Source organism: Megascapheus bottae, chromosome 17 (genome assembly GCF_031878675.1).
Source record: "Megascapheus bottae isolate mThoBot1 chromosome 17, mThoBot2.hap1, whole genome shotgun sequence".
NCBI classification, from domain to species: domain Eukaryota; kingdom Metazoa; phylum Chordata; class Mammalia; order Rodentia; family Geomyidae; genus Megascapheus; species Megascapheus bottae.
The window spans coordinates 15,345,300-15,360,653 of NC_143525.1; the positions used below are offsets into that span (position 1 = coordinate 15,345,300).

General features: G+C 48.3%; 1 protein-coding gene across 9 annotated transcripts in view; it reads left to right on the plus strand.

The window, feature by feature from the left end:
- Positions 1-12,351: 12,351 nt before the first annotated feature.
- Bptf (bromodomain PHD finger transcription factor) overlaps positions 12,352-15,354 on the plus strand; it is a 118,386-nt gene continuing 115,383 nt past the window's right edge. For all 9 annotated transcript variants that reach the window (XM_090349911.1, XM_090349902.1, XM_090349903.1 and 6 more), the window contains exon 1: positions 12,352-13,015. In XM_090349911.1, the coding sequence (XP_090206037.1) occupies positions 12,352-13,015 (664 nt within the window). The remainder of the gene's footprint in view (positions 13,016-15,354) is intronic.

Consider the following 15,354-nt stretch of genomic DNA (forward strand, 5'->3'; position numbering starts at 1 on the left):
GAAGCCTTGAGAAATGAAGCAACTGGCTGATGTTTTTAGATAGTCATGCAGTGGTAAGCCAAAGAAAGAAAGGGTCTGATCTTATGGTAGTACATAGGAGTACTTAGTAAATCCCATTGGATCAGATTCTTTTTTGTGCCAAAAATAGGGCTTGAACTCAGATCCTAATGCTTTCACTTGGACTTTTAATTTTTTTTGTTCGTTTTGCTTAAGGCTGGCACTCTATTCCTTGAACCACTAGTAAAAGAAAAATGTTAAATTTCTTAGGCTTATTGAGAATGGAGTGGAAAACTGAGTATTTTGATGATTCTAAGATACTTTTTTTTCCTTCCACATACTATTTCTGAAATTGGGGTGCACCTTACAATGAATGGCTCCTTTGAGTCAATGTATTCATTCCCTAGTGTCGGCATGGGATTAGTTCCAAGACTTCTATGGATACCAAACTCCACAGATGTTCAAATCCTTTCTAGGAAGTAGCAAGGCATTTGCATGTAACACATACACATCTTCCTATATCTGCTTGTTTTTTTTTCAGTGCTGAGAATTCAAGCCAGGGTTTTGCTTTCCATATATTTTTAACCACTTTCAGATTCTTTCTAATACCTAATTACAGTATAAGTATATGTAGTTGTTGTACTAGGGCTGAGAGTCTAGGTTTATGGGAGTTGACCTACCCTGGTTTTAGCCCTCAAGTCTGAAACAAACAAACAAACAAAATGTAGTTCTACTTGTTGTTTAGGACATGATAACACTAGAAGGCTTACAAGTTCAGTCCAAAGGTAATTTGTTTCCCCCAAATGCTTTCCACTATGGTTGGTTAGGACCAGGAATGCAGAACCTGAGGATCTGCTGCATCCACAAAACAAACCCTGTTCCATCATTTGACCAAATGTTCCTCAGCAGAAGGGCCAGTAGCACCTCCTGCTGCCACCGTCTGTACACTGCATCCTGCCCAGTTAGCACAATAATGGTGGTAGCCTCTGGGTTATAATGGTTCCTCCAACCCCTGTTACTTTCATCATCATAGCCTATCTCATCAAGTTCTTACACCCATCGCACCTGAATCCATCTGACAGTGGGACACAATGTCACTGGAACTTCAGGACAGCTTGGGGTGTCCTGTGGCAGCCCACGACAATTTCCATTCTTACTGGTGATGTGTGAAGCTAGAAAATGCTAATGAGCCGGGCTTGGTGGCTCACTCCAGTAATTCTAGCTACTCAGGAAGCTGAGATCTGACGATCAAGGTTCAAAGCCAGCCCCAGAACAAAAGGACCTGAGACTCTTATCTCCAGTTAACCTCTAGAAAATGGGAAGTGGGGCTTGGCTCAAGGGTAGGTTGGTAGGGTGGAATCATGGAATCATGGTAGCCTTGAGCTAAAGAGCTCAGAGACAACACCCAGGCCCAGAGTTGAAACCTCATGACCCACAAAAAAAAAAAAAAGGTTAATGAGCTGGCCGGGAGTTTGGCCTAGTGGTAGAGTGCTTGCCTAGCATGCACGAAGACCTGGGTTTGATGCCATGGTACCACATATAGAAGTGATGCTGAGGCTCAAGTGGTAGAGCTCTAGCCTTGAGAAAGCCCAAGGACAGTGCTCAGGCCCTGAGCTCAAGCCCAGGACTGGCAAAAAAAAAAAAAAAAAAGAATACTAATGAGCCTGGATTTGTTCTTGGAGTTGAAGCTTTTGTACTGTCTTCCCCACACACGGAGGGGCTCACTCTGCTCAGATGTTCCTAGTCTGCATCTTCTAGTCAGATTTTGGACTTCTAACACTTTATTTACTAAAGCCATAGGTATTTTCCCTGCTAAGTTCACTGTGTGCCTGAGTTAGTACCTGATCCTCAGCCAGGCACTTCTCTAAGTATGGCCCCCTCTTTGAACGGGGCTTTGTAGCTCTAAGTGTCTTAAAGATCTTACCTTTAAGGCTAGCCAGCTTTCTTCTAGGGACCCCAGTTCTGGTAAGATTACAGGCACAAGCCGCTGGCTCCTGGCCCTCTTCCAATGTTAAAAGCTATGCTGGGGGCCAGTAGCATAGCTTAGAGGTAGAGTGCTCATCTAGCATGTATGAAGCCCTGCTTTCGGTTCTTCAGTACCACATACACAGAAAAAGCTGGAAGTAGCATTGCCACTCAAGTTGCAAAGCACTAGCCTTGAGCAAAACATGTCCAAGGGGAGAACAAAAATGTTCAAGGACAAGGACCAGGCCCTGAGTTCAAGTCCCAGGACTGGTAAAAAAAAAAAAAAAAAAAGGAGGGCCGGGAGTTTGGCCTAGTGGTAGATTGCTTGCCTAGCATGCTTGAAGACCCGGGTTCAATTCCTTGTTACCACATACCTATAAATAAAGCTGGAAGTGGTGCTGTGGCTCAAGTGGTAGAGCACTGGCCTTGAGAAAAGTCCAAGTACAGTGCTCAAGCCCTGAGCTCAAGCCCACGACTGGCAAAAAAAAAAAAAAAAAGGGAAAGAAAAAAAGAAAGAAAAGTATTCTGGGTAAAGTAAAGCCTAGTGCTGGATCATTCACCTAGCAAACAAGAAGCTCTGGGTACCAGGCAAGGTGGCTCATGCCTGTAATCCTAGTTACTCAGTTCCAAGCTAGCCAGGCACTAAGAGACAGTGCCCAGGCCCAGAGTTCAAGTCCTAGGACTGGCCAGGAACAACAACAAAAAAAACCTACAAGGGCCAGAGTTTGGCCTAGTGGTAGAGTGCTTGCCTAGCATTCATAAAAAGACTTGGGTTTGATTCCTTGTTACCACATACACAGAAAAATCCAGAAGTGGTGCTGTGGTTCAAGTGGTAGAGCTCCAGTCTTGAGAAAGGCTAAGGACAGTGCCCAGGCCCTGAGTTCAAGCCCTGGTTCTGGCAAAAAAGAAAAAAACAAAAACCCCACAAAACCCACATTTCTGTATAACCTGGAGGTGGCGCCCTTGCCATTGATCTGGAAAAGCTGGACCAAGGTAAGATTAGCAAATGGATGGAAGAGCTTGCCACCATAGTTTGAAGACTGAGTCAGACCTTTCCACCAGCCCTCAGAAGAGAGCAAGGTCATTATGAACATTACTGCCACATCCACAAACTGTTCAGGACTCATCTTGAAATCTGTTTTTACTTCCATACCCTCAGATTCACAGTCACCTGGCTTTTACATTCCACACTCAGATTTCTTAAACAATTTGGGCTATTCCTGCTGGAGCATGCAATTCAGGCAGTCAGAAGGTGGAGATGGTAGAATCTTAAGTATAAGACCAGTCTGGGCTACACAACGAGGGAAGAAAGGGAAGGAGGGAGGGAGGGTGAGGGAAAGGAAGGGAAGAAAAGAGAAAGGGGGAAGAACATTCCAAATCCAGCCTTACCGTAGAACCTTCCCAAGTCCTAACTTGAAAGTCTCTTTTCAAGCTGGATGTTGGTGGCTCATGCCTGTAATCCTAGCTACTCAGGAGGCTGAGATCAAGAATCACAGGTCAAAGCCAGGCCAGGCAGGAAAATGTGAGACTCTTATCTCTGATTAATCACCAAAAAGCTGGAGGTGAAACTGTAGCTCAAGTGGTAGTGTGCGAGCTTTCAGTGAAGAAGTCTAGAGACAGGATCCAGGCCCAGAGTTCAAGTCCTACTACAAGCACACATACAAAAAAAAAAATAGAGAATCAGCCTAAGTAGGGCATAGTCTTACATAACTACATCATATTAGGTCCAGCCTGGCCATGCCTGGTCTGGAAGACAAAATGGCTCTGTGTGTGTGTGTAACACATTTACTTAGAGCAGCTTAGGGCAGATCATTTCTTCCAGCTTGGATTCAAGGATACACTAAACCAAGGAGCAGGCAGCTTGGCCCAGCCTCTTATTTATTTTAGAAATTAAGACACTTCTTTTATGCCTTTGGCATTTGCTGACAAATGTGTAGCAAAGTTTCATTCCACACCTTGTTCTTCCCCTAAAAAAGTCATTTATGATCAAATTTATAACATACATTTGCTTTTGAGTAATACAAGTAAATGTTTCATAAAAGTCTAAACCTCCAAAGATATTGACTTTATAGTTTCCTGGCTGAGAAAGTGGCATTTGGGAAAGCGAGAAGATAATGAAAGTGCTGAAATTATTTGGGGCGGCTTAAATCGATCTGAAAATAAAAATATTCTGTCCTTACCTTGCTTGGTGAAAATGACCCGTTAGGTAGATTGAACAGGGTTTTGAAAACTCTGTACCTGTTTCACTTCCTATTAGATGACTTTGTTCACAAAGCACACAGGGCCAAAGAGCAGCTCACACTGGGTGTGATGGCACACGTCTGTAATCCAAGCACCAATGAGGTGAAGGCAGGAAGAGAGTTTAGGGCAAAGGAAGGCTGCATAAACCTACCTAAAACAAAACAAAACAAACAACAACAACAACAACAAAAACGTACTGGACACTAGGTACTAATGGCTTGTGCTACTAATGGCTCTAGCTACTGAGGAAGCTGAAATGTGAGGTTCATGATTTGAAGCTAGCTGAGGCAGGAAAAGTCTTTGAGACTTTTTTTTTTTCTTTTCCAATCCTGGGCTTGAGCTCAGGGCCTGAGCACTGTCCTTGGACTTTCTCAAGGCTAGAGCTCTACCACTTGAGCCTCAGCACCACTTTTGGCTTTTTTTTTATGTATGTGGTACCAAGGAATCGAACCCGGGTCTTCGTGCATGCTAGGCAAGCACTTTAACCACGAGGCCAAACTCCTGGCCCTGTCTTTGAGACTCTTATTCCCAATTAACTACACACACACACACACACACACACACACACACACACACACATAAAGAGCCAGAAGTGGAGGTGCAACTCAAGTGATAAAGTGCTATCCTTGAGCAAAAACAAAACAAAACAAAACTCAGGGACAGTGCCCAGGCCTGAGTTAACTTTGAAATGATTAATATGTTTTTTATTTCTGGCTTCTACTTTCCTCAGCCCTTTCAAATGTCTAAAACAAACCTTTTGCTTGGTTTGTTGGAATACTTAACTCTGTATTATGGAATAAAATTGGCACAATTTTAGAATTAAAAATCAAATAGGATTCAACCTAGACTACTGTGGGTTTGACTAGGTAGCTTAACTGTGAAGATGCTGAGCCTGCATCACTACACCTGACTCCTTTCTGTCAGTACTAGGATTTGAAGTCAGGGCCTGAATGCTTTTTTGCTCAATTGATGTTCTACGACTTGAGTACCTGAGCCACAGCTCCATTTCTAACTTATTTATTTTTTTGTCAGGGGCTTGAACTCTGGCCTGGGTGCTGTCCCTGAACTATTTGGTACAAGGATAGTACTCTACCATTTGACCCACAGCTCCACTTTCAGCTTTTTGGTAATTGGAGATAAGAATCTGTCCAGGCTGGCTTTGAACCATGGTCCTCAGATCTCTCCCCCACTGTCTCTTCCCCCCCCCACCCTCCCTCTTTTCTTTCTTTTTTGCCAGTCCTGGCTTGAACTCAGGGCCTGACCATTGTCCTTGGGCCTTCTCAAGGATAGAGCTCTACCACTTGAGCCACAGCATCATTTCTGGCTTTTTCTATGTATGTTGTAACCCAGGAATTGAACCTGGGTCTTCTTGTATGCTAGGCAAGCACTCTACCACTAGGCCAAACTCTCAGCCCCAGATCTGTCTCTTCAGTAGCTAGGATTGTAGGTGTGTATTACTGGTGCCTGGCAATACTAAAATTTAGTATTCCCTCCGATGCTATATATCTTTTATTATAATTATATTCTATGAAGAAGTGTGTGTGTGCATGCTGCTATTGGGGTTTGAACTCAGGACCTTTCGTTCTTGCTTGGCTTTTTGAATCAAGACGTGCTCTACCACTTGAACTATACCTCAACATCCCACTTCTTGCTAGTTAATTGGAGACTAGAGTCTTATAGACGTTTTTGCACAGGTATGGTTTCAAACCAAGATCCTCAGACCTCAGCTTCCTGATTTGCTAGGATGACACATGTGAACTGGTACCAGTGCCCTACTTCTTATTCCATCCAGTCTGAACTCCTGACCAGGTTTATAGCTCTACTGGGAGCTATTGCCTATAATCTACCATTGGAGCTGAGGTGCCAGGTCTGGCCTCCCCTGGGGCTAAACCCTTGACTAAGGCACCTGCACTGAAGCCTTTTTGTTTTGTTGGTCATGGGTCTAGAGCTTGGGCGCTGTCCCTGAGCTCTTTTTTTGCTCAAGGCAAGCACTCTACCCAGTTTTTTTCTTACCAGTCCTGGGGCTTGAACGCATGGCCTGGGCACTATCCTGGAACTTTCTCAAGGCTAGCACTCTAGTACTTGAGCCACAGTATAACTTTCAGCTTTTTCTGTGTATGTGGGACTGAGGAATCAAATCCAGGACTTTGTGCATGCTAGGCAAGCACTCTACCACTAGGCCACACTCCCAGCCCCAACTCTACCACTTTGAGACAGTGCTACTTCTGGTTTTCTGGGGTCAATTGAAGATAAGAGTCTCATGACCTTCCTGCCTGGGCTGGCTTTGAGCTGAGATCCTCAGATTTCAGCCTCTTGAGTAGCTAGGATTATAGGCATGAGTCACCAGCGTCTGGCTCACTGTAGTCTTTTTAATCCATACACCCACCCACCTACCTAGCTAGATCTATCTTTGTGTTGGGGATTGAACCCTGAGCCTATTGTGTTAATTGGGTACGCTGCCACTGTTACACCCCCAGTTCCTTCTTAGTTTCCATAACTGGAAGAGAGAGCTCTGTACTGCAGTGACAGCACACAGCATGGGCACTGCTGTGAGGGCAAGCTGGCAGCAGTCATGCTGTCTCCAGTGTCCAATTCTGCAGCATGACTTCAGACATTTCCTGGCTGCAAAGCCTCAGTGCCTAGCTCAGGTGCTCTCAGAACTTATATGAGCTTAAAGTGGGTCGGGTTATTATTATTATTGTGTGTCTTGGGGCTTGAACTTTGGGCCTGGGCACTGTGTCTGAGCTTTTCAGCTCAAGGCGACTGCCCTACCCCTTGAATCACAGCCTCACTTCCCATTTTCTAGTGATTAATTGGAGATAATAGTCCCTTGGACTTTAGTACTTGGGCTGACTTTGAACTCTGATCCTCAGATCTCAGCCTCCTGAATAGCTAGGATTGCAGGTGTGAGCCACTGTACCCAGCTGGGTTATTATTATTATTGTTTGCATGTTGGGGGGGGGTCATGGGGCTTGTACTTGGTCTGGTCACTGTCTCTGAGCTTTTCAGCTCAAGGCTACCCTTGAACCAAGCCCCATTTCCAGTTTTCTAGAGGTTAATTGAAGATAAGAGTCTCATGGCTTTGAACCTTGATCCTCAGATCTCAGCCTCCTGAGTAGCTAGGATCACAGGTGTGAGCCACCACACCCAGCGGTTATTATTATTATTAAGAAAGGATCCAACTGATAATTGGTACCAGACTGGGTTGTGGGCTACAGTTCAGAGTGGTTGGGGGTGTGGGTAGCAGGTGGCCTGAGAGTGCCTTGTCTTCTGAGGCTGATTGTAGTAAAGACAATGGACCTAGTATTAAGGTTTAAAATGGAAAGACAGCCAAATGCACACTATTTTTTTTGGGGGGGGGGGCAGTTCTGAGGCTTAAATTCAGGGCCTGAGCACTATCCTTGGGCATTCTCAAGGCTAACACACTACCACTTGAGCCACAGCACCACTTCAGGATTTTTCTCTATATATGATACCAAGGAATCAAACCCAGGTCTTCGTGCATACTAGGCAAGCACTCTACCACTAGGCCAAACTCTCGGCCCCCCAAAACATACTATTGATGGTCCTTTTTTCTCTCAGTGGCAATACCAACTTAATGGAACTAGCCATGTCACTAGGAAATATAGACAAGTCTTTTTAAGTGTGGTGGAAACCAAGGGACCTCCTTACTTGAGTGTGAGGAACCCCAGGACCCAGGATGGTAGAGGATGTGGCTCTTGTGGACATGAATGGAGGCTCAGAAGCCTCTTGGACATGTATAGCCACATCTGGAGGAATTGCCTTATTCTATTCCTAAGTCACCTGAAGTTTCTTCATCAGGCCCACAATACACTGCACAGAGCTCTGATCACTGGGCCCCATGATTCTGTGTAACTCCTCCCCACCATGTTCCATGCCCAGCCACAGACCCCAATGTACAGAGGCTGCAAACCCCGAAGAATCATCACCATGAATGGTCAAACAAAGCCTTGTTTTCTGCTTATTTGAGGATGGCTCTTACTTTGTCCCTGGGCTCTGACATGGAAAGCTGAGTGACCACAGATGTGGCCAGTTTATCATGAAATATCCATAAAGACCTTCCTAAAGAGGCAGGACTGGCTAGGCCCTGGAAAAGTCCAGGAGTGGTGATTTCAGGCAACTCTGTTTCTGTGGCACTGACCCTACTTCCTCAGCTTGCAACCATGGCCTTACGAAGAAGTGGGCATAATCAGGTGACTAGGAACACTGGGTTGACTAATGGTACCAGGCACATGGCATGGTGACAGGAAAGCCAACCGTGGGAGGAAAGGTTATTTATGCTGAAATCACATCTGCTTTTCCCACCAGCCATTCTCTTACCAGCATCATCCATTTTCTTTGGTGCCAGTTCTGGAATTTTAACTCAGAGCCTGATGCTGTTCTTAGTTTTTTTCACTCAAGGTAGGTGCTCTACCACTTGAGCCACAGCTTCATTTCAGACTTTTGCTGGTTGACTGGAGAGAAGAGCCTCACCGACTTTCCTGCCTGGGCTGGCTTCAAACCTCGATTCTCAGGCTGTGAATGTGGCTTAGTTGTAGAGTGATTTCCTAGCATTCATCAAACTCCAGGGTTGGCAAAACAAAACAACCCACCTCGATTGTGAGATCTTAGCCTCCTGAGGGGACAGGATTACAGGCATGGGACATGGACATCCCATATGCCATGCCATCGGCCTGTGAACTAAGTACACTGAAACAAGGACTGTGCTACTAGATCCACTGACCTTACTCTGCACCTAACCACCAGAAGTGGTTGTTGGAACAGTGGAACAGCCTATAGAACACTGGGCTTCCGTGGCAGATGGAAGGTAACAGCTGAGTACTTGGATTCCATCAATACTCCTAACAGTTCTGGAAGCATCCATATCCTTCTCAAGAACTGTTGCTTGCAACTAAAAGCTCTAAAGCATTTTCCACTGTGTGACATCTAATATATATATATATATATTTTTTTTTTGTTTGTTTTTTTTTGCCAGTCCTGGGTCTTGAGCTCAGGGCCTGAGCATTGTCCTTGTCTTTCTCAAGGCTAGAACTCTACCACTTGAGCCACAGAACCACTTTTGGCTTTTTTTTCTATGTATGTAATACTGAGGAATCAAACCTGGGTCTTTGTGCATGCTAGGCAAGCACTCTACCACTAGGCCACACTCCACCCCCCCCCCCTTTAAAAATTGTAATGAATTAATTTTGTCAGTCTCAGGACTTGAACTCAGGGCCTGGGCCTTGTTCCCTTGCCTCTTTGTGCTCTCCCACTTGGTACCACAGCACCATTTCTAGCTTTTTATGAGTAGTTGATTAGAGATAAGGGTCTTACAGACTTGCTTGTCCGGGCTGGCTTCAAACTGCAATCCTCAGATTTCAGCCTCCTGAGTAGCTAGGAACGATTACAGGTGTGAGCCACCAGTGCGCAGCTCAGTGGCCTTTTTAAAAGGAAAGATACCACACTTTGCCTGTCAAAGTTCTTTTCTTACTTTTTTTCTTTTTAACTTTAGTCACTTTGTCCCTCTAGGTATGTAAATTTGCCACCAATGGTGGTCAGCTGAATTACAGCGAATAAGTTAGTCAACTAGTACTATATTTTCATTTTCATTCTATATAATGTTCATCCAACTACAGTGTAATAAGCCATTTTTTTGGTCTTGTCTTTTTGGCACTGGAGATTGAACTCAGGACATTGCACTTGCTAGGCAAGTTTTCTTTTTACTTTTGGTGTCAATCTTGGCTTTTGAACTGAGGGCCTGGGTGCTGTGCTTGTACTTTTGTGCTCAAGGTTTGCGCTCTACCACTTGAATCACAGCCATTTCCAGCTTGTTTGAAGATTAATATGGAGATAAATCTCATGGATTTGCCTTTCAAGGTGGCTTTGAACCTCAATCCTCAGATTTAAGCTTCCTAAGTATCAAGGATTACACCTTTGTACCACCAGTGCCTCGCTTAGAACTCTGTTCCTGTATAAATTACTTTTTAGTTGTAATATATTTCAATAAACATGTGCTTATAAAGCTCTCTTTTTGGTAGTATTGGGGCTTGAATTCTGCACGCTGTTCCTGAGCTTTTGTGTTCAAGACTAACTTTGCTACTTAAGAGACAATTCAAGTAGTAGACAATTCATGACAGTTTTTGTGGTTAACTTTACTGCTGGGGCTGGCTTGAAATGAGATACTGATCTCAACCTCCTAAGTAGTTAGGATTACAGATATAAGCCAGTGGTACCTACTCTCTCTTTTAAGACAGGGTCTTGGAAATGGCACTGTGGCTCAAGCCTTGACCTGAAGAGCTCAGGAACAATGCCCAGGCCCAAAGTTCAAGTCACAGGACTGAAAAAAAAAAAAAAAAGAGGGTCTGGGGCCGGGAGTCTGGCCTAGTGGTTAAAGTGCTTGCCTAGCACGCATGAAGACCCGGGTTCGATTCCTCGGTACCACATACATAGCAAAAGGCTGGAAGTGGTGCTGAGGCTCAAGTGGTAGAGCTCTAGCCTTGAGAAAGTCCAAGGACAGGGCTCAGGCCCTGAGCTCGAGCCCAGGACTGGCAAAAAAAAAAAAAAAAAAAAAAGAGGGTCTTACTAGCAGTCCAGGTTGATTTATAATTTATAATTTTACTTCAGACTCCACAGCACTGGAATTACAAATAAAAGGTTCAATAAGGCAGGGTGTGGTGGTACTGAGTTATAACCCCATCATTCAGGAGTTGAGAGGCCAGCCTTTAATCCTCAGGAGGCTGGGATCTCGGGGAGGGCAGTTCAAAGCTAACCCAGGCAGGAAAATCCCATCACACTTCTTGTTGTTATGTGATACAGAGGAAGTCGAATTCAGGGTCTCATGCACGCTAGGCAAGCACTCCACCACTAAGCCACATTCCCAGCCCCTATAGGACTCTCATTCCCAATTAATCACCAGAAAATTGGAAGTGGCGTGGTGGCCCAAAGCGGTACAGCGCTAGCCTTGAGCAAAAGGACGCAGGGACAGCGCCCAAGCCCCCGCAAGTTCAAGAAAAAGAAAAGAAAAGCGGAATTAGGCCAGCCCGTCCCGGACAAGAGAAAAAGCCGCACGCCAATGGCGCTCAACTGTAATAATCGTAGCGACTGGGAGGCTGAGATCTGAGGAGCATGATCCCGGCCAGCCCGGCAAGAAAGTCCAGAAAGCTCTCGGCTCCAGTCAACCACCCCGAGCCGGAAGTGAATCCACCCCCGAACGTTCTGGGTCTCCCAGACTTGGGCTGCCGCAGGTCGCGCGCCTGCGACCCGGAGGGGACCTGTCGGACCGAGAAGTGGAACTGACTTCCCGGCGGGACAGGCGTGGAAGTGGTGGCGGTCTTGGGCGCGCTTTCCCCGCAGGTGCGGGCGCGGCGGGCGCGGGGGAGGGCTGGGCGCCGGCGGCCGGGGAAGGTCGCCGCGCGGTGGTCAGTGTCACCCCCCCCCCCGCCCGGGCCCCCCTCCGTCGTCTCGGCGGCCCGGGACGCGGCTCCCCCAGCAGACGTCACCCGGGTCAGTTTCAGGACTCCCCCCCCCCCCGCCCCGCCCTGCCCAGCGCCCCGGGCGCCACGCTCCCCCAGGGGGCCCCCGGGGGGGACATGGGGGGGGCGCCCCTGTCTTCTGGACTACCCTCAGAGTTGGAGGTCGTGCGGAGTTCGGGGTCCCCTCAGGGTTCCCCCAGACGGAGGCGTCGGGGTGAGGGCGCTGCCAGGAGTCGCGGAGAGCCGCGGCGACCCCACTGCACGGCTCGGGGCGTCCCCAAGCCCGCGCCCCAGGTGCCCCCGCCCCTCCAGCGCCGCCGCCGCCGCGCCCTCGCACGCCCCCTAGCGGCCGCCGCGCCTGCTCGCTCTGTTCCAGGCTCGTCGGCGGCGCAGCTCACGTGACGCGCTCCGGGCCTGCGGCCGCTGTCGGTTCCCCCAGTCACCGAGCGAGAGGGAGGAAACAAGATGGCGGCTGAAGGCGATCCGGAGTGGGGCCCCAGCAATTCGGACTGAGCCTTCTCCCCTCCGCCCGCTCCCGCCGGCCGGGCCCCTCCCGCCCGGCCCTGCCGGCCTCCCCCCCCGGACCCCGGCGCCCCCCTCACCACCCCCGCCCCTCCCCCTCCGCTTTCCTTCACCCCCCTCCCCCTCCTCCGCCTCCCCCGGCCGCCGCTCCGACATGAGGGGCCGGCGGGGCAGGCCGCCCAAGCAGCCCGCGGCGCCCGCGGCGGAGCGCTGCGCCCCGGCCCCGGCCCCGCCGCCGCCGCCGCCGCCGCCCCCGCCGCCGCCGCCGCCGCCGCCGCCGCCCGCGTCCGGACCCATCGGGGGCCTGCGCTCGCGGCACCGAGGCAGCAGCCGGGGCAGGTGGGCCGCCGCCCAGGCTGAGGTGGCGCCCAAGACGCGGCTGAGCTCGCCCAGGGGGGGCGGCAGCGGCCGGAGGAAGCCGCCGCCGCCGCCGGCCCCCCCCAGCACCGGCGCCCCGGGCCGGGGGGGGCGAGGAGGCGGGGGCGGCAGGACGGGGGGCGGCGGCGGGGGCGGCGGCGGCGGCGGCCACCTGGCCCGGACCACCCCGGCCCGGCGCGCCGTCAACAAAGTGGTGTACGATGACCACGAGAGCGAGGAGGACGAGGAGGAGGACATGGTCTCGGAGGAGGACGAGGAGGAGGAAGAGGAGGAAGGCGACGCCGAGGAAACCCAGGACTCGGAGGAAGACGACGAGGAGGAGATGGAGGAGGACGAGGACGACTCCGACTATCCGGAGGAGATGGAAGACGACGACGACGACGCCAGCTACTGCACCGAGAGCAGCTTCAGGAGTCACAGCACCTACAGCAGCACTCCAGGTACCCACCCCGCGGGGCGGCCGGCGCCCCGGCCCCCTCCCCCTCCCCCTCCCCTCCCTCCCTCCCTCCCTCCCTCCGGTGAGCCGAGCATCCTGCGCCCGGCCGCCCCCCGAACGCCGGTGCCCGGCGCTCACCGCAAGTGGCAGGAAAACAACCCCACCACTACAACAACCCCCCAAAACTCGATTTGCAAGAGAAAAGAGGCGCATTGTTCAAAATGGAGATTGCATTGTTGCTCAGGCAGGCCCCACCGCACTCGGTCGCTCCCTTTCTCTACCTCCTCCGTCCCATCCCACCCCCAGCCCTCTACCCGCTCTCTCCCCCCCCCCTTCCTGGTCTCCAAAATTTGTGCCACTGCAGTGCCTGTACCGGGCAGGGTTGAAACTTTGGCACTCATCCATTGTGTGTGTTTATTTATTTATTTTTCTCTTTTCCGCCTCTTGTTTTGGTGTGGTGTATTTGGAATGAAAGAGGCCTCTTGTTTTGCCGAACCTCTTTGCAATTCTAACGTGGTTTCCTGAAGATTTTTTTTTTTTCTTTCGGGAGTATCTGTTCCTTAAATGGGGATTAAGGATTTAGGCTGATTGTGGGAGCCAGGCACACGCAAAACACGCTTTCTCTCGCCTAGCTGTGCGGTTTGAAAATTGTGTGAAAGAAATGATCGGCTGGGTTGGAAGGAGGGGGGGTGGCGGAGGAAGCCTTTCTGGTCCCGAGCGTGTTAGTGTTTTTCAAGTGCTAATGGGCGCGTGCAACAGTTGCCGGCAAATTGCAAGGCCCAAACCAAACAACCCTGAATTTGACAATCGATCAGATTCACAAATCATTTTAGTTAAATCCAAAAGTAAAGAGTAGGAAAGCACAAGACCACTGTCCGTCCTAACATGTTTTGGGAAGCCTGGGCTCTGCCGGGGGAAATGCAGTTTGGTGGCACCTGTTGCAGGAGATGTGGAGTTGATCCTCCGGACTGGAGTGCTGAGAAACTTTGCAAGTCACCCACAAACAGCACATTTATCACAATACTGTCTCTCTTCGTGCTATTTCTGAGGAATAATGCCTCTGTGGATCTGTAAGGCATTTCTCCATGGTGACGTCTATCCTGTTTTCTCAAAAAGTTTCTCAAGGCTAGTGCTGAAATGCATTTTGTTTTAAAAAAGAAAAGAAAAAGAAAAAGAAAGAAAGTAACCCACACACAATTGCTGCTTTGTATAATTTACATAGTGTGGTTTACTAAGTTGTCAAAAAATATAACTTGTAGCAAAAACCTATCAGGTCTGTATGTTTTGTGAACCTGGGTTAAATAAACTACAATGCAATTTTAAAAGCGCTTACAAAGTAAACTTTGTGAGGAAATAGGAACTTAAAGTAGCCAATTTGTATCTTGTCATTTTCAGAGAGTAAAAAAAGAAAGTGGTTAAATGTTTCCATTAAAAAAAATAAATGCATTAATACTTGTTAGGAGAAATATAGCTGTTAAGCCAGATATAAACCCATTTAGGTTTTCCTAACTTCTAGTGAAAAAAAAATTTTTTTTTTGCCTGGCAGTAAACATTGCTGTTTGTCTGAAGGGAGTGATAGGAGAGGCTGACAGGTAGAAGGCATAAGCCAAATGTGAAGTATTTGTCTTGTACTGAGTGAGCATGTTTTCATTTCTTAGATTTTGTGTGTCTTTTTGTTTTTTTGTTTGAGTGGACTTGAACTCAGTGTCTAATGCTTTCACTCATTGGCTGGCTTTGTACCACCTGAGCCATCCCTCCAACTCCCAAGTACCTCTCTTAAAGTTAGTAGATTTTTATCTTAAGAAGTCTTCTCTTTGTACCTAGAGCCCAGAATTGGAAACCTGAAGAGTGAAATATGTTCATGATTGGAGAAAAGTGTTCCCCCCCCCCCCAAGTTAGAACTGAGACATTTTGACAGGCTGGTTCAATGGTTCAGCTAACTTTACTTCCTGCTAAAGATCTAGCAAATTATATTTAGCATTGATGGCAGTACATATGTTGAATTAAATTACAATTGGTGGTGGTTGTAGCTTGTGTGTATGTGTGTGTTGCTGTTGGGGCTGAAACTTAGGGCCTGGACTCTAGGCCTGGGTGCTGTTCCTTAGTTGTTGTTGTTGTTTTTCTTGAGCCACAGCTCCACTTCTGGCTTTTTGGTGGTTAACTATAGCTAAGAGTCTCCTTGACTTTCTTTCCTGTCTGGATTGGCTTTGAACCACCATCCTCAGATCTCAAGCCTCCTGAGTAGGTACAGTTGCAGGTGTGAGCTACCAGTGCCAGGCAACTTCTTTTTCCCAAAACAAAACACTTGACTATTTATGATACTTGGAACATTTTCTTCCTCCT